Consider the following 22,943-nt stretch of genomic DNA (forward strand, 5'->3'; position numbering starts at 1 on the left):
GGTCGCTGTACCATCATCTGCTGTCAGAAGGTATCTGGCTGTGGCTTGGAAACCCTATCTGGGAGGATTTGGAAGGGAGAAGAAGAGAAGTAGGAGTGAGAAGGGGAACCAGCCACCTGCCGCCAGGATGGGGGTGGCTCTGTGCAGGCCTGAGAACGTGGCAGACTATGTTTCAAAGGTCATCTCCCCAAACTGTGGGAAAGCAGGTACTTGAGACTGTGTGGTTCCAGCCCGAGTTCCAGCCAGCACCCCAAGGATGCCAGAGCAGAAGGACAGAAGGAGCCTGACTTCCTTCTGTCACCCGCTGACTTCCACAGCCACCACCTACGCTGGAGGTCTCACTACTGAAGACAAATGCACGCTCCATTGTTTAAACCCAGCTGGTGGGTGTCTGTTACTTGGAGTTGAGTGAAAAATTAAATGAAGAGAATATTGGTTTCAGTATCCATTTTTGCTTGCTATTTAACCTTGGTGTTTTAAGCCTGTGGTAGTGGTACAAATTTCCAATTATTCTGTTGAACAATCAATTGATAATAGCAATAATGCAGCCACTGCCAACATTCTATGCATTATCTCTGATTTAGAAAGATCCTAAAAGGCAAATGGATAGTGTTTGTTTTAAAGATGAAGAGACCAGACATGTGTTTGCAAAGGATCCTGACCTAGTTCTGCAGCTTCCATGGGTCCCCATCCTTACAGTCAGCAACCAGAGTGGCTTATTCACTCCAGTAAGAACAATAGTAGTAGCAGGAAGGTGGCATGTCGGGGGTGGGGCAGGGCCAATGCCAGGGAGAACAGGGAATCCTTTCGCTGTGGCTAGAAAGTCAAGGTCTCGCTCCCAACTCTGCCTCTTGCCTTCTGCTCTGAACCCTGCCATCCTTGCTTTTGTCCGTGGCCTCATCATGTATCTTACCCATTCCAAGCTCTTAGATTGGAGTTCTGATTATAAGCCCATCTACTTTTCATTTTAGGTCCTTTCACTGTCTCCCCTGATGCTATCTTAAGAAAAAATTTAAAAGATACTCCTGCATGTGTGAGTATGGGTGTTACCTTCCTATTAATCATTTGATAAGCTTGAACAGATTCAGAAAGATAACAAGGGGGAAATAAGAGTAGAAATGTTGTTCCATGAAAACCTGGGCCCTGATCAAGAGAAAAGGGAGGGGGCCCATTCCAGGTCTTTGGTCCCTTGACCAACATCCTGTGGATTTAACCCAAAGCTTTGTGAAGGGATAGAAGGCTTCTTTGTGTTCCTAATGGAGTTTTGATTGCATGTGGCATACACGCAGCTTGGCCTCCTGTAAGCAAAAATGGAATTTATTGGCAAATATCCTGGGAAATCTAGTGGAGAAAAGGACTCAGACATGGGTCTGGGAGAGAGTCAGGGCTTCTCTTTCCCATGCCTCACTTACCATGTCTCCACTTGATCTATTCTGAAGATACACGTTTTCAACGTGGCAGAAAGTAAGGTCATTCACCTTCCCATGCTCTCAGCAACCACACTGGAGCGCAGCAGTATTTCCTGCTAGCCCTCATGGGACAAATCCCTTCAAAAACTTGTATTGGCTTCATCTCATGGGCATTTCAGAACCCAGACTTCAGGACCCAGCCTCTGGGCCTGGGTCACAGTCCAATCTGTCACCTGCTCACTGTAATGATTCTTCTTACAAAACTCATCATTACTCTAAGAAATTAGTTGTTGTTGTATCCAAACCATGTCCCTACCCTCTGTCTTTAGATCTCATGGATGAAACAATAAAATGATAGTAAATTAGCTCAGAAAAACATTCCAAATTTGTGGTGGTTCTCTGCTCTAAAATGGTGATTGACTTGATTCTCCTGATAGACAGAGACAAGAGCGCCTAATGGGGGTTTTCCCTAAATTTTGTGGGCTGTGCCTAAAGCCCTCAACCCACCACTCTTGGGACCAGGCCAAAAATCTAGCCCCCAGATAGGATCTCTTTTTTTTTTTTTTTTCTTAGAAGAAGAGGCTTTTGTGAGCCCTCATGGCACCTGGCCCATTGTCCATAAAAATGTGGTTGAATTATTATGACCATTGTCTTTTCAGAATTCCCCATTGTTCAGATACAGCCAACTTTGAATAAGACAGGTTTCTTACTCAGCCAGGATATACCTGGACATCCCCAAAAATTGTTAGATAAACTCAGGGTTTTTTTGGTAAGGGATAGAAATAGTTTATAACTACTTACACCTATTTTTCCCAACCTCCAGATTTTTTTCTACAGGCCTCTAATGATAATCTCCTTACATTGGCCTGACCCAGATTTCCCTTAGACTGGTGCCAGTTGCCCTGGAGGAGTGGAGTGGATGAAGACAACCAAGGCCAGACTCACTGGGACTCAGGGCTAGATATAACCCCTTGCCTCAGTGTCCACATGTGTAAAAGGATGACAATAGTGCTGTGTACTTCTCCAGTTGTTGGAACACCAAGTGTGTTGATATAGCAAGTACTTTTTTAGTGCCTGGCACTTAGTAAGAGACTTAAGTGTTACCTAGAGTCCTGTTCCACACACGGGCCATCCCTGCAGATGATATTCATGTGAATTCCCAGCACAGTTCAGCCCTCTTCACTAGATAACTCCACAGGAAATCTAGACTCTTGCCTGGCGGTTGGAAGGATGATTACACCCCTAGTCCCTGGCTGCACCTCTGCCTAGTTCCCCAGAAATGCATATAAAATATAAACACCCGTTGGTTTCTGTGCCTATTTTCTCCACTCCCCCAAGCACACTTTTTGGGTGTTGGGTTACCACCCCTTGGACGGAGAAGTTAAAAGTTAACCTTCCTGCTCTGTGATTGACCTTGAGAGTCAGATGAATTGAAAGACAAGGAGGTGCTTCTGCATAAGGGAGGGACTCCCATACTCTCCTGGAACTGTCTTGTTTGTTCCGAAATATTTACTGAGCAGCTTCAGGTGCCAGGCACTGCCGTCTCCCCTGAATTTGCAGCCACGAACAAGACAGACAGGGATCTCTTGGAGCTTGCATAGCCAAGGTCCAACAAACTCCAGAGTTCTATTGAATTTTCCATCAATCACCTCTTTTGCAGCCTGGGATTCAGGCTGGTGACTCTGAATGACCAGGGTGGGTCTCATGTGCCCCGTGGATCAGCAGGACAGATAACACAGGGCCAGGGCAGCCTTGGTGGTTGCACATTCGGTCACATTTTCATTCTTTTTTGAAAATATATTGTCCATGAAGCACACTTCTATTTTCCATAAACAATAAACCTGATCATCCCATTTCCAGACCACTCTGAAAAATAGACATCATTACCCTGAATGAATTATTTGTACTGTTTCATTGGTTTTCACTTTAGCTTGCACATGTCCTTCAGTCTTACACCAACTATTATGCCTTGGATTCATCTGGGAAGCAAAGTTTCCAAGCCTGGACCTGCTGCCTAGGATAGAGGCCAGATTGGGTTGAAAGGGGGGTCCCGTCCACTGCCAGGGAGATGTCCATGCCCTGTGCAGGCCACTGCCTGGGGGCCATGTTCTGGTTCCAAATAAAACTGTCAAGAGGATGAAGCCCTAACCCAGCCCTGGCCTCTGGTTCTCTGAGTTCCTGTGAAATCATCCGATGGGATGGGAGTTTTCAAATTCCCTCCCAGCACTGCAGATCTCTGCTTCTAGATCTGGGCAGAAGGCTTGGGAGAATCTGGAAGTCATCCCTTGCTTTGACTTGAAGGAATTCATCTGCTTTGAAGCCAAGAAGCAGCCAGGAGTCACAGCTCTTCACACACACACACACACACACACACACACACACACACACACACGCGCGCACCTGCCCTGCCTCATCTGCACCCTCAAAGGAGAAATTGAAATGCTCTTGATTTCTCCACTTGGGATGGAGCAGACACAAAGCAGAGGGAAGGCACGATTAACCCACAGACGAAGAACAGGAGGGAAAAAACTCACAGACAGATAAGGACACTAGTGGTAGGGAAAGAAATTTTATTTTCAAGCTTTTAAGAGAATAATACAAACAACAGAGAGTTTTAAAAAACCCTAAAAACTAGTTAAAAAAAGTACTTGACAGTGTCCCTTTAGTACCCACAACGACACGGCCATTGTGCTGTGACGAGAAATTGCCAGCGACTACCCAGTGGCCCTGCCGCAGACTCCCGGGACCCCGGGAATAGTGCTCCTGCGGGGCCAGGCCGCCGGGCTGGGTGGGAAGGGCCAGGGGTGCTAGCAGCACCCTTGGAGGGTCCCCAGCAGCAAGAAATACTTCACTGGTCTCCACTCCAATCCTTGGGGGAGCATCCATCTCCCCCTCCTCCGTCACGGGAGCAGCTCTCTGCGGGGACCCTGAGGGGCTGGTGCCTGCCCTGGGGGCCCTGGGTCTGCATGTGCACTGAGCCAGGAGGGCATGGCACGGAGCTTGTCCTGGCCGCGGGTGGGGGCAGCTGGGAAAGTTGCTCCTGGGCTGACAGCACTGGTGGCTGAAGTCACAGCGGCAGGACTGGGCCTGAGCTACCCACAAGAAACCTGTACTCCTCACGTGTGTGTGTGTGTGTGTGTGTGTGTGTGTGTGTGTGTGTACATCTTTTGAGCCAGATCACCATAAAATAAAGTAACAAGGGCACAAAAGGACACCATCTCCAAACCCAAGCCCGCAGAGCCCACCTGAAACCGGGAGTTCCCATCTGGAAGGCTGAGAAGGGAAAGAAGCCCCTCCCTCTGCACCTCACGCCAACACTTCCCCCCACATTGCCCCCCTCCCCAGGGTCTCTAAGCCACCTGCAAGGTGGTGAACTCTACCACCCAAGCGAGCCCAGAGGCTGCAAAATCTGTGAGTGGCCCTGCCAGCCCACACGCCCTCTCCCTCCCGTGCCCTGCCTTGTTCGTGGGGTGAGGCACAGGGAGAACCCAAGACAAACTCAAGAGAAAACAGGGCGACTGCTTTTCCTTCCTGCATGCTTTGCATTTTCTCTCCCGCCACAGGCGCACACAGGGGACCCCCAGATGCACCAGTTTGGCCCGTCACAGTCTCCCCTCCACCCGGGTATTAGGAGCATGGGTACCCCTGGGTGCTTCTGTTGTTTATTTTGTGGGGTTCTGTCTGTACTGAACGTGGCTGTTGAGTTTGTGTTGGTTTCCTTGCTCTCGCAGGTGCACCGCGGTACTGATGGGCGGGAAATCATGAAATGCTCGTGACACCAGCCGCAACCATGCCAGCTCTAGCCCGGGCACTCAAGGCCCACTGCCCTCGCTATCTGCTCCAGCACCACCGGGGTGCCACCTTCCTCCCCATGCCTGCCCCCCCATGACAGGCCTCCCGTCAGCTGGCGGGTCCTGGCCTGGCCCCCTCTGGTGCGCGCCTGGTCTTGGCCTCCTGCAGGGCCTCCTCTACACCGTCGTGACCCTCATGACGAGCTCCCGGCTGCCGCCCTGCGGGCCCCGCTGTTCATGAGGTCGGAAGTGACTCAAGATGTGCAGGATGGTGTAAGCACAGTGGTGGTCGGACAGAGGGCCTGAGGGGTGGCTGGCAGCCCGGGCGGGGCCCTCCTCAGCGGTGGGGGTGCCCATGGCCTCCTCTTCCGAGGAGGGGACATTGGCCTGGGTGGATGAGGAGGTCCGGGGGTTTGTCCTGCCTCCTGACTTTTGATCCTCCAGGTCTTTTGTTTTGTCATAGTTCAACACTTTCCACTGCTGGTTGACGGCCTGCCATCGTTTAAAGATGCGGTACACCGAGGGGCCCTCGTGGATGATGAGGCCTGAGGCAGTAGGGAGGAGAGAAGAACAAAGACCCAGTGAGAGGAAGCAAGTCACAGCCTCCGTTTGTTTATCAACAGATAAAGGCATTGGTTGGGGTAGGTTGGAGAGACACTGATTTCTTTGGTTTGCTTCAAACCTACCTTTCGGCTCTGAGCCACAGGGTTACCATCCCCACTCCTAGGCTCAAGGAGGCTTCAGCAGGTGGAGGTGGAAGGCAGCCACATGCATTCATGGAATAGCTGAGCACCTACATTCAGTGAATTTACCCACCCCTACTCCACCCCACCCATTTAGTTGCCTGTTGACGCCTAATATAAATATCTTTTCTTCCCGCACCATGTATCCATGGCACCAGTACTTAGCAGGTGTTGAATGAATCGTGTGCTTTCAAAGACACCATCAAAGAACCCTGTGGTCGTTCCACACCGCCTGAATGATGTCTGAAATCCCACTGTTTAACTCTGCACAAATAGCCCAATGCTACTGAAATGCACATACTCCCGGGAGAGAAAATTTGTACACGGTTCTATCGGCAGCCACCTTGGACAATCAGAAATGGTGCAATGGAGGAGGGAACAGAAGAGTCCTGTGCCTGGAGAGCTTCCATTCTACACACAATAGATACATAAATAACGCAGTTTGACAAACAAACTGAGTGCTGACAAATGCCAGGAGGAAGATAAAATTGGCGGAAGTAGCCACTGGCACAGATACTGATGGTCTTGTTTTAATGAGAAAGTAATGAGAAAGCCTTTTGGAGGAGGTGATATTTGAGTTGAGACTTCAATGATGAGAAGGAAAATCCATGGAAAGATCTGGAGAGAGAGCACATTAGTGGTAGGAACTGTGGTGCAAAGACCAGGAGTTGGGAATAGAAGGAGCAAGGTCCAGAAAGGTCAGCACGGCCAGGGCGCAGTGGGTGAGTGGGTAATGGTGGGAGATACAGTGAGCAGAGGCCCAGCTATGAAAGGGCATGGTAGCCCATGGACAGGGATTTATATTTTATCCTGATTATGATACAAAGCCTTTTTTTGAATATGATCAGATTTACCCATCAGAAAGTTCCTTCTGGGTGCTGTGAAATAATTAACTGAAGAACAAGCATAGGAGCAGAAGGCCAAGCAAGAAGTAACTCAAGTAGAAGTGGTGGTGGTCTAGATTAAGGTTACAGCGATGGAGACAATGAGAAATTACTGGAGTTGTAATGTAGGTTGGTGGGAGAGCTGACAGGCTTGCTGACAGGTGAGGTGTTAGGCAAGAGAACAATCTAGAAAGTTCTGAAGCTTTGGGCTTCAGCAGTTAGGTGAATGGTGGTGGGCCAAGTGGCGGGGGGCTGAGGGCAGGGATGGTCGATTTGTTTGGTGGTGGTAGCGACTGCATCAGCTTCCTATTGCTGCTGGAACAAACTACCACACATTTAGTGGCTTAAAACAACACACACTTGTGTTTTCTAATGATTCTGGAGATCAGGATTCTAAAATCAGTCTTCGCGAGCTAAAGTGAAGGTTTCAGCAGGGGCGGTTCTTCCTAGTGGTTTTGAGGGAAGGATCTGTGTCCTCACTTTTTTTATTTCTAGTTCTCACTTGCATTCCCTGCTTCTTCTCACATCTTTCTTCCAATGTCACATCTCCTTATCCACTGTCATTACATCTCCCTCTTATAAGAACACTCAGCCTCCCTGAATAATTCAGAATGCTCTCCCCATTTCACCATTTTTAAATGAGTCAAATCTGCAAAATCCCTTTTGCTACATCAGGTCACCTCAAGAGGCTGCAGAGATTAGGATCTGGATATCTTTGGGGCCATTATTCAGCCTATTGCAAAGTTTCACTTTGGTTGTGGTGAGTTTAAGATGTCTGAAGAATTAGGTGGATGGGCCTCCCCAGTGGTGCAGTGGGTTGAGCACAGTGCTGTGAAGCTGTCTGCAGCCTCTGCAGCATAGGTTCGATTCCCGGCCGGCCAGGGAGATATCCACGTGGCGTGGTAGACCTCTCCTGCTTCGCCAGCTGCTTTCCTCAGCAGTGTTTTTGGTCTGTCTGCCTGTTCTGCTCCCTACTCTGTCTCTGGTGAATTCTCTCACCCTCCCACGCTTCTGGCCTGTACCCCAGTTCTTGTATAAATAAGTAAATCTTAAAAAAAAAAGAATTAGGTGGGCAATTCGACATAGGAGTCTGAAGCTTAGGGAGAGGTCGGGCTTGGAAACAGAAACTATCAGGATAGAGGTAGAATTTGAAGCCTAGGAATGACCCAGAACTCCTGGGGAGAGAAGGCAGACAAGAGAAGAGGGTCCAAGACAGAGTCCTGGAGTGCTGATGTAGAGTGGTGGATCTAATGATGGTGGATTTGATGATGGAGATTTTGATAGAGGCAAAGCCATCTTCAGGAAGCTCAAAGGAGCAATAAATAGTATAGAAGAAAGACTGGCAAGTATGAGAAACACACAAGTCTAGAGAAGGGCATGTTTCAAGAAAGAGAGTATGACTCTTTCAACTGCTGTTGGGAGGTGAGTTCAAGTGAAATGAAGAAGGACCATTGACTTGATGGTACAGGTGGAGGGCGGATGAGGACACAGTCAGTCAGTTCTCATCCAAGTGCCTCTTTTTCTTCCATGAAATCATGAGCTAAGGTAGAAGGGACAAGGAAAGAAGTGTTGAATATTTGTTGAAGAAGAGGAGAAGGTGGGAAATAATTATCTTGGAGATTTGGAGAGTGATTGTAGGGTAAGGAAAAATGTCAGGCTTTTCTGCCCTCCTACCATCAGGATAGATGATGGATCTCTGCAGTCCTGAATGCATGCCTGATGGCGGGCACCTGGAGTAGGGTGTGGGCCTAGGTAGATGGGATTCACCTGGGCTGAGACTGGGCTTTTAAGGGCAGTGTCATGGGGACGCCAGCAGAAGCCAAGAGAGAAGCAGAGATCACTGGAGAACCCAGATAGAGTGAAGACTTGCTGGGGGCTGGGAGGCCTGCCAGCACCCCTGCCTGCCATGTACCAGGTAAATCCCAATAAAAAGACCTGCAAAAAGCCACTGAGGACTCTGACTCCTCCTTTACCCGGTCTGCTGGATCAGGAAACCTGCACTGTGTCCGTTCCTGCCGCTACAGTGATACACAAAGGAGATATGGCAGAATTATCTGATGGTGCTGATTTGAAATTTGTAGCCATAAATTTGAAATGAGTCTGGACATTGATTGTGTGATTTTTCTCCATACCCTTGACAGCTTTCTTGGCGCATCTGTGGAGCAGAGGGAAAGCAGAACAGAGACATGAGAATGATGGATGTTCGCCAAGAGCACTTATCATGCTGGAGTCTGGGTTGGGGACAAGGGAGGTAAGGACTCAAAAGGAACAAGGAATATGAAAAAGGGAAAATGAAAAGTGATAGGGTCCCTGCCAAGAGGCCTTCATGAGACTGGAGAAAAGCTGGTGTCAGTGAAATCCAGGGGCAGGGAGAGGACGGTCAGAGCGAGATATTTAGATTTAGATTTTTAGATGTGTGGTTTGGGGTGTTTCATGATAATGATGTCTAGGGGGTGACCACATGAAATAGGGTTAGTGGGCTGGAGGAAAAGGTCATTGGCATAATAAGGAAGGCCTGGACATGCTCCATGTCAGTCATCCTCAATATATTTATAGCAAATATATTTTAGTATCTTCTTTCCTATCTTGAAATGAAATCCATAAAGTAATTAACATAATATAAGCCACTATGGTTTATTTATATATATAAAATACCCTCACAGATGATGTCAATAGAAACAAAGGGAAGCCATTTAAAATAAGACAATATAAATTTCAATATAAATGCTGGGGCACAGCTACATTAGAAAACAAACAAAAGCTCTCATATCTCCAAAATGCTCCTGGGGGGTGGTCCCACCCCTTCTGAGAACCACTGATGTGTAGAGATGCTGACACAGGAAGGGTGGGCGGGTTATGTGCCAGGTGCATTGAGGAATGTGAAGAGCGAGTAGGCGGTCAGCAGCTAAGAGCACCCAGTAGGAGAAAGGGGTGCAATGTATAATGACATGTGCTTCAAAGGGGCTGGAGCTTCTGAAGGATGAAGGAACAGCGGAGGTCTAGAAGTAGAGATGGGGAGCAAGGAGGCCATGGGCCTTACAGAACACAGTATGGAAGCAAAAGCATCTAAAAGGCAGGAAAGGATGTTATCAGAAGACAGCTGGGTTGCAGCAGAAGGAAGATGAGAGAAACCCTTGGAGAAGAGGCTGCAGTGATGGCCGTGAGCTCCAGGAGAAGCCTGGGAAGTCGGAGCCAGGTAAGGAATGAGAAAATCAACACAAGGAGGGTTGTTCATGCAGTGAGAGCGGTCTGGGGCTGGGCGTGACAGTGAGTGAGATGAGGCAGAATGGAATTCTTCCTGCAGCAATTATAAATCTAGGGGCAGCTGGCCTGGCCCCTGGGGGGCCGGGTGGGGGAGAGCTGACTCACAGCAGCAAACAGCAATGAGTCACGCCAGCCTCCTCCATGCCAAGCAGAGGCTGGATGAGAACACCTGAAAACCTTCCCGCCCTCCACCACAGCGTGATTCCAGGAGACAGCCCCCCGCAGCTACTCTGGCCCCCGAATTCCAACAGCTCCTGAATGGGCTGTTCGTGCAACTCGTCTTCAAGGGTCCATGGATGGAGAGACACTCCCTGGAGCCCAGGAGTTCCTAATCTTTTGGGTCATATCTCCCTCTGAGGATCTGATGAAAGTTAAGGATGATCTCCCTGGGAAAACGCCAGATGCATGAATTGCCCTTGTAATTTCAGGGGGCTCATAAATCTCGTAGGGCCCTCCTATGGACCCTTTGATACAGCCTGCCTGACTCTGGCCAAGGAGACACCCTCCCCTCCTGTGTGCTCACCCTCTCCCAACGCGCCCACCCCATCGCTGGCCTCAGCCCTGAGTGGTGCCCACAGCACTGCAGCTCGCCCTGAACAACATTTAAGCGTTGTCGTCATTTAAGCATTGTCGTCGTGTGCTTGCTCCTCGCGACCGTAAGCCCCTCGAGGAGCAGCAGCAAGGTACGGTTGAGGCTGGAGCAGCTAACACAGTGCAGGGAGCTTAAGGACGCCTTCGTGCTGACGGAGGAGCTAGAGACCACTGGAGAGAGAATGGGGATCTTTGAAGGCCCAAACTCTTTCCAGTAAGAGCCACTACACTTGATTTTTAATTAGCTTCTTGATCAGACAACTTTACCCTGATTGAAGAGGGTGGCTTGAATTTTTGGTCTGAATGCCTTCATCTTCTAATTATCTGTCAACTATTTGGGAAGTAATTAAACCATCTTAATGGATAGGTGGTTGGAGAGAGGAAGGTGCACCTGCTTCTGTAGATAATGCTTGTTTGGCAAAAGTCAGAGAGGCGCAAACTAGCACATTCATAACCACCTCCTCGGGGCTCCCTCTGCCTCCTGCTCTGCTGGTCCCTGGGGTGGAAGGGCTGTTTGTTGTACACAGGGAAAGATGGGGTGTGGAGTTCAGCTAACAGAGACAAGCGAGGTGGGCGAGGTTGAAGAGATGGGAGGGAAATGGCCATGATGGCAACAGGAGGGAATTGTGAATGGAGGCAGAGGAGGAATAGAAGAAAAAGGAAAATCAGAATGCGTGGGAATATCAGAGGCCCAGCTCATTGATTCTGGGGCTTTCGATGAAATGTAATAGTTACCTAGTGACCACCATCAAGATGGCCAACCCTGGCTCATACTTGTGGGAAATTTAGTTGCAGAAGAATCATCACCTCCATCTCTCGAAAGTCTCCCCATCTTGGGAGCTCCTCTCCCTCACGCAGCTGGAGACTCCACAGCTGTCATTTGTCAGCACCTCCGCTCCCTCCCCCAGCTGAAGTGGCCCTTGGCCCAGCCCACGAGGCTGGGAGGGAGGGTGGCCACCGTGAGCAGGCAGCCCTGCTGGCTAGTGTCCCCCTGCCTGACCACGGTGCTGTCGGGCATTCTCCCTCCGCCAGGTTCCCAGTCCTCTTGGCTAAAAATTGGCCATTGGCTCTTGTGCTCACAGCAGCGAGATATAATTTAGATCAGATTCGTTAGTATTTTCTGAGTCCCTGCCATGTGCTTCTATGCGCACGTATGAGGGAACAAAACTCCGGGGGTGGAGTTAACAGGCCCAGGCTGAGGCTGAGAAGGCTGAAGAGAGGCCTCTGCTGCCCTCATGAGGCTGGCTCTGCCCCTCCCCCATCTCCTGCTAGTTTCCTGGTTTAAGCAGCTCAAAGCGGCTGACACTGTAGAATAGTCTCTCCCACATTAGCAGGCATCAGCATCAAGCAGAGAGCTTGTTAAAACACAGACTCCAGCCCCCACCCTGCATCACCCCATTATCATCATCACCACGGATGGTGCTTATCATGGGCTGGCCCCGTCACACATCACTGGGAACCCCGCACTGCCAAGCTGTGACCTCAATGCAAGTCACTTCAACATCCTGGATATCATTGATGTCAGACCCAGAAGGATGTTGGCAGCTATCAGGTTCACCCGTCTCATTTCACAGAAGAAGCAGGCTGGCAGGGAGGATGTCACTGGCCCAGGGAGGACGTCACTGGCCCAGGCTGCCCAGGGGGCCGATTGGGTCCTCACACCTCGATGTCCTTGCTAGTCTCCTCCGCCACCCCAGGCTGCCTTCTCCGAATCTCAGCTTCCTGATCAGGGAATCACAAGGTTTGACAGGTAGGGCCATTCCTAGCCAGAAGCGGGGGAGAAAGAAAGGCATCCTTGTGGCATATGCATGTTTTTAAGTGAAAGCGATTTAAACTGAAGCTCCAGAAAGCTAGCTCTCATGGCTCCTGCCCTGGAGCTGTCCTCTTCTGGCTGTAATTCTAGACTTGGATCCTTTATCACAGCAGGCGGCCGGGTATCTAAATCACAGGAGAGAACCTCAGTGGACCACACACAGGAAGTTTTATATAAAAAAAATCTATAATTTTGATAAGTATCAAATTCACTGTTTGAAAGATTTGGAGCAATCAGCGAAATATTGTTCTTCTTTCCCTGACCCTATTCCACTCAGGAGTGAAAACAAACACTGTGAGGATCAGGGCCTCATTTTTGGCAGAATTGGGTTTTTGATGGCCAATCTCTTGGGTGTGGAGAGTGAAAAAAAATGTTTTTGGTGCCAAAGACCTTAATTAATTTGCTCTTGTTAAATCCTAATAACTTGACCCAGTGGAGCAGAGAATGTCCCATTTGTTTGCTGGGAGGCTCTGTCAGCTCCTCTGCTGGGGCAGACAGTGTCATCAGGGATGACGAAAGAGGAAGCAGGTGGAACAAGGGCATTCGATGTCACCAAACCTTCTCAGCGAGGGGACACAGATGAGGGAAACAAAATCCTTCAAGGGGACTCTGAATCCCAGCAGACTCTCAGTTATGTGAGAAGTCCACTGCTGAGGGGAGCAGCGGGCGAACCAGGAAAGGTCTGCTGCGCCATGTGGGTTAGCTCTGTGGCCAGCCAGGGACAAGGGTCCGGGCTGAGTCTGGATTCAGGTCTAAGCAGTTCCAGCAAGCCCTTATGAGCACCTCATCCGAGGGGTCTCTTACCCTGCCAGCTGGTGTCTATGAGAGCCTGCTCCTTCATACATCTCATCTTTTTTTTTTTTTAAGATTTATTTATTTATGCATACAAGAGCTGGGGTACAGGCCAGAGGTGTGGGGGGGGGGGTGAGAGGATTCCCCAGAGACAGAGTGGGGAGCAGAACAGGCAGATTGACTGAACACACTGCTGAGGGGAGCAGCAGGTGAGACAGGAGAGGTCTGCTGTGCTATGTGGGTCAGCAACGTGGCTGGGGATCGAACTCATGTTGCAGTGGCTGCTGATAGCTTGATAGTGCCGGGACTTAACCCCTTGTACCACCAGGGAGGCCCTAAAGACCACATTATTATCCCACTTCACAGATGAAGAAAAGGGAGCAGAGAGCACTTCTACAGATCACTGCAAGTCCCAGAGTCAGTACAGAACTGAGTGCCAGGCAGCAACCCCCAGGGTTCTTATGGGGTGCCACTCACTCCTGCCCTGGCAGAAACCCACCCCGCTGGGTTTTGCAGCTCAGTCCCTCCTGTTCTGTTTTTTTTTTTCATCCTCAGTTCCCATCCATCCCTTACGTGTTTATTGATTCCCAGGTCTCTTAACTTAGCCATCTACTCTTGGGGTACTCCTCCTAAGTTAGCTCCTCAAAACTCAGAGCCTCAACCACCTCTCACTGTTGACCTCTTCATCTGTCTTTACATCTTGTTATGCCTACAGAACTTTCCCTTACCTCTGCCCCACCCCCACCCACCTTCCCGCCAGCCTCCAACCTCATCAGAATGTCCACTGCAGGCAACAGCTACACCGCAGGAAGGAGCCACCTCTTCGCAGCCCGTACCATCCTCTGTGTATTTTGTTTCTCTTCTGCAGTCTCTTGCCTCCCTGGCTTGTACTGGCTTTTCCCTCTTTTCCTGAAGTCAAGGCACCTCTTGCTTTGGTGCAAAAGACGTGCCCTTTGGCTCTTTAGTTGACCCACTGCCCACTCCATTCTCGTGCTCAGCTAGGGTGCCTGGCCCCACTGAAACCAGGGCCATGTGGCTCTCACGTGCCCAGAAGGAGCATAAACAGTCCTATGAAGTCTGCTTCTCACAAGCTTCTCAAGGTCTTCTTCCCACCTACCACTCTTTTTTTTTATATATAATTTATTTTTATTTATATCTTTTCCATCATTGTGTTCCTCCTAAAATTCCCACCACCAGTTCACCTGTAGGCCGTCACCAGAGTCCCTTGTGCGCTTCTCTCCCTTGTTTTGATTGCTTTTCCTCCCTCTCCCTGGCAGAATGTCTCTTATTTATGGTTGCCTACCAGTTTTGTTGCTTTATTATGATGATGATGTTATTTTTTCCCCTGATCCCTTATTGGTTCTCCTATAGTCCTCCTGAAAGTGAAACCGTTTGATATTTTTCTTTTTCCTTCTGACTTTTTTCACTGAGCATAATCCCTTCCAGCTCCATCCATGCTGCTGTGAATGGCATGAGCTTGTCTTTTTGATTGCTGAATAGTATTCCATTGTGTAGCTTTATCACTCCTTTGCACCTCTTTGCTTTTTTTCTTGCTATTGTAAGATTTTCTAATTGGTATCTTCTTACTTTTAGTCTGTCTGGCTCTGATCTATTCTCCCCAAAGTAGCCAGAGGTATGTCTCTAAAATGTGTATTTGATACTATTCCTTTCCTTTATAAAATCTTAGCATTGCCTTTCCACCACCACCAGGGCAAACTGAGCTGTTTAGGACATAATTCATGCCACCACCCAACCTTGGCTCTTTGCACTGAACCATACAAACCTGACTGAGATTGACCAAGTGGTCAATGTCACCTCAATGCATGTGTTGCTAATGTTTCAATGCATGCTGATCTTTCTGGAATGTTCTCCTTGTCTCTGGACAAAGTGGCTTCTCTTCTGATACTAGCTCAAGTATAGGGTTACTTCCTTAAAAAAAAAAAAAAAATCTCCCTGGATTTACCTAATTGGTCTCTGCACTTTTCAACCTTCCTCTGTGCCTTGTAGACTCCTGTGATATTTGTGCAAGTGCCACGGAATTGGAAGCTGAGGTTGTTGGTCCAGTCCTCAGCACTGCCACTTGCTTAGCTATATGGACTGGAATCCAAATGCTTTGAGCCTTTTCTCATTTGTTAAATGTGGATCATAATATTTACTCGGCTTATCTTTTAGTACTGTTATGTGCCTCCTTGTTTCCTCTCTGTCCATGGAGGGGTTTTGGTGGTTTGTGTTGCCCACAATAATTTACATTTGGCTTTCACAGTGGCATGGGTTGGTCTAGGAAGTTAGGACTCTAATTCAAGAGGTACAGCATCTAGAGGGGCCTTTTATGTCTCAAAAAGTACAACCCTCTGATACAACTGGGTCTAGGGCCGTTGTCCGTGACTTGGATCCATGTAGCCTCAAACAGAAAACCCAGAACTCTCTGGCAACATCTCAGGCAGAATCCTTTGGTGAGAACTAAAGGCCATTTTCTGAGAGATTCATTGTTCTGGAGTCTTCTCACTGATCAGGTGGACGCAGGCATGGATGGGGTTGGTGTGGCCTCCTGAGCAGCAGGCTGACTGGGCCCAGGGATCCTCTGCACCCCCTTGGCTCTGGGGCAGAGAATGTCTGCTGAGCTGGCTCTGGTGTTCAGAGGAGTCTCTCTCATGCATCCCTCCCGCTCTCATGAACTGTCCCCAGGGCCCCCCCATGATTAGAGGATTCGTTAAAGCTATGTATTTTCTGTTCACTCTGATTCCTTGCTACCAGAGGCCATTTAATAGTCTTAGGAAGAGACAGAATGTTCTTGGCATCTGAAAAATAGAGAAAGTCCAAAGACTCGCTTTCACAGGTGGTCTTGTTCCTTCCCTGCCACATGTTTGAGCCAACCCAGGGCTAGCCTCATGCTCCTTTCTCCAGATGATGCTTCCTATCCAGTTACTGAATGGCTCCATCCATCCAAGGAGCCTGGCTCTATGGATGTGGATTCTTTCATTCCACATTTTTCTCGCCCAACGTTCTCGAGACCATAACGTCTCCCATCAACTCTTCCTCCCTCTTCCTCTGCCTGCTTTCCACGCAGTCTTCTTCCACTGACCGGGGCTCTGAAAGGGCAGCTTCCTCCTTCCAATGGGAATAAGCTAATGGATAAACTCAAATGGACAGTTTTAAACCAGAGGCTGCCTCTCAAGTAAGACAGATTTTAGAAGTGTTGCCCATCTTTGCTCAGTAAGACTGTACGATGCCTCCCTCCGGCTGGCCCAGCCAGGCTTCTGCTCCCTGTTTTAGCTTCTCTGCCTCCTGGTTTGTGCGAACACAGGTCCAGATTCACGGGTGGAGGCGGCAGTGATGGGAGGTGGGGGATGGGACACGGTCTCCTCTCAGAACAAACTGGGACTGGGGTTGGCCTTCTGGCTCCTCTTCCCTGGAGCTGTAATGGGGCGAGTGTCAGGCTCGCTCCAGTTGCCTGGGCTGGAGGTGACGCCCCACTGGTGCTGCTTACAGTGAGCGCCTGGGGAGGCTGTGCTTTTGGGTTTGCCTTACGCTAGGCTCTTTTAATTGACCATGACTTTTGTGGGGACCCTGGAAACTAAGCCCGGATGCACCTTGTGCCCTCAGCTGAGGGTCTCCTCTTGTTGCTGAGCTATCATTTAGGGGCCGAGAGGCGCTCTCTGGGCTAGAACACGGCAGGCGGGAAGGACTTGCCTTTAGGAGTACGCGGGGGCTTACCTGACCTACATTCTCCGAGTGAATCTGGTGCCCAGGGTGCTCTCTGAGTCAGTGAGTCTGAACATCTAGGTGAGCCTAAAAATAGAGCTCTCCCCAGTGGACCTGACAGGCTCTGACTGGCTCTTCCTTCCAGAGAGCTCCTAAAAGATGCTGCTTTTCACCCACATATGCAGTGTTACGTGTTTTCCCTCAACTGCCCAGAACACTGCAGAGCAGTGACTAGTGCTTGAACTGCACCCTCGAAGCCCCCGTCACCACAACTGATCATCACCAAGATCACATCATCGACTGTCACCAGAAGCTCTACATTCAACGACTGCCTGTCACCACCCTCTCTTCTCTAGATTACATATTACACCCTTTTTGACTCTGTCTCTCTTGTGAATAATGTCTCCTCGAAAACCACCCAACTGAGAGTCTGACCGGCTGCCTGAGGCAGCCTGAGACAAATCATTCAGCCTCAGAGTTTCACCCTCTGAAAAATGGGAAGAGTAGTCCTTGTCCCCAGGGACATGCGGTGAAATGGAATTAGCTCCATTTCTAATCAATAAAATATTAGAGCAGTCTAAACTCTCTAAGAGTGAGGGAGTCCAAATATAGATATCGCTGACCACTTTTAGACGGCTCCAAAAGCAATTAGGGTCTCTCCGCAGCCCCCCCTCCCAGCAGCTATCGCTGAAGTCACTGGCTTGTCAGAGAAGCGGGGACGGGCGATGGCATCACCATATCCTAAAAGCTGGGAACGAAGGAAAACATGGGGCAAGCTTCGCAATTAACCCCTAACACCCACCTTCATAATAATTCATGTTTTCCCAGAAACTGAGTGACAGTGCCACAGGTGTACAAGAAGAGAAAGAATAAGAGAGGAGGTGGGGGGCTCAGGGGAGACAGGCAGATAGAGAGGAGCCGAGAAAAAAACAAGGAGAAGGTGTCACGGAGGGGCCTCACAGGAACACACTCCACGCAGGAGCAGCCAACGCCCCAGACAGGCCTGAGCGGGACCCCAGGAGGCTCGGAGGCAGGGGAGCCAGCCTAGGTGTGTCTCCGGTAAGCGGGCCCAGGTGCTCCTGAAGTCGCAGATGGCATCAGCAGCGACGCCATAAGTGACGCCACGGGACCTGCCACCTGATGCAGGAAGGTTAATGGCAAGAGCACCAGGCTGCCAAGTAGACCTTGCTTCTAATCCTAGCTGCGCAACCTTGAGCAATCACCTCCCTCCTCAGGTTCTCCGTTCCCTCGACTGCAAAACAAGGGAGTTGTACAGGCCAACGGTACAGTCTCTTCTGTCTTCAGTTCTCTCATCCTTCAAACCTATTCAGTCCTGAGGGGTTGATGGCATTTATGCTCCTCTCTCTGGCCCCCTTCCTCCCCCCAGGTAGGAGGAGTGAACTTCCCTGCGCCACCACGCCATTGATATGGGCTCACTGGTGACATGCTTTGACCAAGGAGCTGAGCGGTAGGGACAGTGCACCTGTACTGAGCAGAAGCTTTGAGAAGCTTCCACCAGCCCGCCTGTGCCCCTGCACTTGGCTGGGAGAAGACCACACCCCAGTAGTCCCTGCTCCCTCAGCATGAAAAGACACTCAGAGCAGGCCTGAACCTGACACGCAGTCAGAAGCCAGGCGCCAGGCGCAGCCAAGCCAGGAGAGCTACACCCTTCTTGCAGACCCATGAATGGGAAATAAATGTTTGTTGTGAGGCCCTGCAGTTTGGAGTTGATTGTTACTGCAGCCAAAGCTGACTCATACACCCCATGATGGGAAAGCGTGTTTCACAGAACCATACATCAGGGACTGATCCAAAGCCTGCCTGAAGGAGGATGAAGGGCAGCTGGAGGGGCCCCCACAGGAAGGCCCTCCACTGCTTCCCCCTCCATGCCAGAGCCTTCTCCCTCCATATGGAGACACACCTGGGTTTTGGCATCAACAACATGGGCCTCGGTAGGGTAGGAAGGGAGGGGTTGCTAAATGAGAATGCCTCAAAGTCAAATTCCTCCCCAATTCACAGCCCTCTCTCTTTCACAGTCCTCCAAACTGGCACCGTCTGTTTCTTGCACTGCCTAGGTGCCGTAATTAAAAGGCTCGTAAACTTGGAGTTGATAGATTGGTTTAGCTAGCATGGAAAGGCAGCAAGATGCTTAGACAAATTTACAATTTCCAGCATCACTGGTCTCTGGCTGCAATAATCAGTAGGCAAGTCTCTGGGGCTCTCAAATTCTAATATTAAGGGACCCCAAAGAAATTCACATGAGCATCATCCCAGCCAAATTACAACGCATCAGTGTTTTCCTGCCAAACAGAGCGATGTAGCCTGTTTGATATAAAACACAAACAAATGCCCAGAGAAGGCAGCTGTGGTGTTCTAACACCCCAGTACTATGGGCTGGGGGGTAACCTGGATCCAGGTTGGGGTGCCCCACCAGGGTTGCAGCACGATCCATTTCACTCAGAGAAGTCCAGGCCCACTCCCCGCTCCTGAGTTACTTGGACACAAGACTTCAGAGTTGACAGCCATACTCATCTGTCCTGAGAATCAAAAGACTCAGCCCCCACCAACCAACCCAACATGATGGATGACAGTGGGGGGCAGGAGGGCACAGATGTGGGTCGGGGGTAAAGGAACCAGCAGGGACTCAAATGGTGGGTTTCCAACTTTTTTCTAAAACACCAAAGTCTTTTAAACACAGTCTTGTCTGAAAGGAAAACACATGCAAATAGAAGACAAGCCCATAAGCTCAGAGGGAGCAGAGGGAGGACGCAGAGCACTGCCTGGGCAGGACTCCCTTCCCCACTGCCACAAGGGCCCTGGGAGCTGGGTGTGCAAGGCCAGGATGACACTCAGTCAAAATTGATGGACTGGGGAAATCTGGGGCGCTGGAATAGGCTTACAGAAAACTGGAAGGGGGCTGGCATCAGCATGGCTATTTCTGGACATTTCTCTGTGGAGAGAAGAAACGTAGAGATCTTCCTCCCGGGGCTGGGAGCCGGGGGGTTGCAACAGGAATAAGGGCTTTTGCATCCTGCTCGAGGCAGCATCACTGACCTTTCCCAAAGCTTCCTAGTGTCAAGTTCCTTATTCCTGTCCTCAACTGGGAAGACAGATTTGCTTGGGAAAGATTTAGATTCCCCTTCTTTGCCCTGCCTCCTCCCCCCTTTCCAGTCACCCCCTCAAATCTCAGCCTCTGGCCCCTTCTGAGATCAAAGTTCTCAAGTCTGGGGCCATCCCTGCTTTGACCTCCTATAGGGTGGGATCCTGGGGGTTTGTCTAACTCACCAGCATGTGGCTCCCCAATTCCCACAGACAAGCCCCAGACTCACCTATGCACACCACATCCATGAATCCATACATCCCATAACAGATCTGGAAGAGGAGGTCTTGGCGCTGCCATTTTGCAGAGGGACTGAAGGTCGACCAGATGAGCCAAGAGATACTGGCGATGAGGAAGAGAGAACCTAAGATGGCAGCTGCAATCTGAACCTTCTCAATGACTGTCAGAGAGATGGCCTGCCACTGCGGGAGAGAAAGGCAGGTTAGCTGTTGCCTGGATGCCCTACACTCTATTTCCATCTCTTTCCCGACCCTCTTCCTTCTCCAACCTCCCTTCTCTGATTTAGGATTTAAATCAGGGCCTTCCAACTTGTAATACAATGGATATTTTTACAGGCTTCTGAGCTTTCCACTGTATTTTTGATAGGGAAGAGACTATATCACACCCAATAATCAGAAGTCATTGCAGGCAGGAGGTTCTGTGCAAGCACAGGTGGGAAGGAAGGTCTTTAAAGTTGATTATGATACAGGCAGAGAAATAGAAAGAAGAAAGTGAAAATGTAAAGGTAGTGTGGGTGGTACTCCAGGTCCCAGAATATTCTTTTCAGGGCAACTCTGTTTATTTTGATACAAATAATTGCTGACAGGATACAGACCTTTCTTTCATTTGTTTTCTACAATACCCAACATGTCATTTAATATACATTTTAGAGATTAGCAATTCACCAGGAGAGGAGAGAATAGAAAATGTGGAGGAGAGATAAGAAAAACAGTATAATTTACCAAATGTATATGAACACAGAGATTTCACTATTTTTTTTTAACAGAAAAAGCACTATAGTAATAATGTTGATGAATAGGTTGAAGGCTGGGGTATGGTGAAATTCAACTCTGAATTTCTACAATTCTATGACCAAAATGAGTGTGGAGTTGAATTCTAATTCAGGATTTTTCAGGCATTCACTTAACAAATAGGTACTAAGTATTGCAGGTGCGATTCATCAGGAGTAAGAAAGGAAGGTGTATGTCACTGGGAGAACCCATCATAGGGGGATTTGACTTCTTAAGGGAAGCAATGCTTGAATAGAATAGAGTTTAGGAGGCAAAGAGGAAAAAGCAAGCATGCTCCAAGCAGAGGGAAGAGCTTGTGCAAAGGCCCTGTGGCTGAAGAAAGTGTGATGAGTAAAAAAAAAAAAACAAAAAACCTTCAAGAAGTCAAGAGTGGATAGAGCAGAGAGAGCAGAAGAAGGTGTGCAATGAGACAAGTGATAAAACAAGAAGGAAGACTATGTGGAATCCTGAAGAATGTGCACAGATTTTTTTTCTGCTTTGGCCCAAAAGTAAACATGATGCTATTGAGCAATTTTAAGCAGGAAAAATACAGCATCAGATTTGGTACAATGGAAGGAAGGTCAAGCTCCTGTTTGTAGGCAAAGGAAACCCTTGCAAGGCATTTCAGCCTAAGCTCCCTAGAAAGGCAAGCTGCCTTCCATGCGCCGGCAGGGAGCCTCACTAAGTGTTAAGTGGCCTGGACAGAGTGCTGGCTGGCTCCAGCCAGGACTGACCGGCAGCCCCTATGGAACTGAAGCTACTGGAAAAGTTTTCACTTGCCAGCATCCCATTACAGGTAATAGGGCCTTCACATTTTCCACTACTTCCTCGGCCTAGAGTTACACAGAACAGAGGAATTGTGCAGAAGATGGAGATTCCTTTCATATAGAACAAATGCTTTTTCCAGAGCCTGCCTCACTCTCTGTGAAGAGGACTCCTGGCTGAGCTTTTACTTTATTCCTGCCATTGAGTCATCAATTTCCCGCACCTTCTCCTGCTCCAGATTTTGAAAATCCCAGAAAGACACAAAAAGGTCCCCTTAATCCCTGAAACTCCTTCCTACCACCTCCAGCCTTCAAGCTGTGGTATGATAGAGAAGGAAGGTGGGGAAGCAGTGGATGGAGCCACCTACCAGGCTCCACAAGAGGTGAGGGGGTGGTGGCACTGCAAGGGGAGCGCTCTGAAATCCCCCAGGGAGGCTGTGGAGGGGAAAGGAGCCCCCTATCTCCACTCCACACACCGTGATACTCAACTCCATCACCTCCAGACACTAGTCTGATGGCGGGATCACAAGAGGACACCACGGCTCGGCACCTGCCGGGCAGCGCCAGTGAATGGACAGGAAACCAGAAGAGCAGGGATCAGATGTTACCTTCCTCCTAACCAGAAGGGGCACCACACAAGCGGTCAGGTGACCAATTTGAGCCAAGTCCTGTTCCTGTTAGTGGAGGATGACCCAGGAGACATCAGTGCATCATAAGACCTCTCAGTTTCCCCTTTGGTAAAAATGGAAATAACCGCTTCCTACTGCCTGGAGCATTGTGAGGAGTGAATAAAATAGCTCACTAATCCCGGGCTTTGAAGGGTGTGAGCTGCCATCATTTCTATTCCTCATTATGTCTCAGCAAACAAGGTGAGGGCTTCCCTACAGCATTCAGCAAACTCCATGCCTGGGGGCAATAAACTTGAGATCAGGGCCAGACTCAGAAGTCAAAGTCCTTGTATGAACCCCGGCTCATCAAGGTAACCCCAGGGAAGCTGCTCACCCCTCTGTGCCGCCATGGTCTCATCAGTAAATTGGGAACAAGAATAGTGTCCATAGGATGGGGTTGTTTTCAGTATTA

At 49.3% G+C, this 22,943-nt stretch overlaps 1 protein-coding gene across 1 annotated transcript in view; it reads right to left on the reverse strand.

The window, feature by feature from the left end:
• Positions 1–5,350: 5,350 nt before the first annotated feature.
• Positions 5,351–22,943, reverse strand: part of MARCHF4 (membrane associated ring-CH-type finger 4) — a 94,325-nt gene continuing 76,732 nt past the window's right edge. The window contains exons 3-4 of the mRNA XM_037521894.2: positions 20,319–20,511; positions 5,351–5,745 (exon numbers count right to left, since the gene is read on the reverse strand). Coding sequence (XP_037377791.1) covers positions 5,378–5,745; positions 20,319–20,511 — 561 coding nt within the window. The 3' untranslated portion in view covers positions 5,351–5,377. The remainder of the gene's footprint in view (positions 5,746–20,318; positions 20,512–22,943) is intronic.

The sequence above is a fragment of the Talpa occidentalis genome, unplaced genomic scaffold (assembly GCF_014898055.3).
Source record: "Talpa occidentalis isolate TD23 unplaced genomic scaffold, MPIMG_talOcc4v2.1 talOcc4.3, whole genome shotgun sequence".
In the NCBI taxonomy this organism is placed as follows: domain Eukaryota; kingdom Metazoa; phylum Chordata; class Mammalia; order Eulipotyphla; family Talpidae; genus Talpa; species Talpa occidentalis.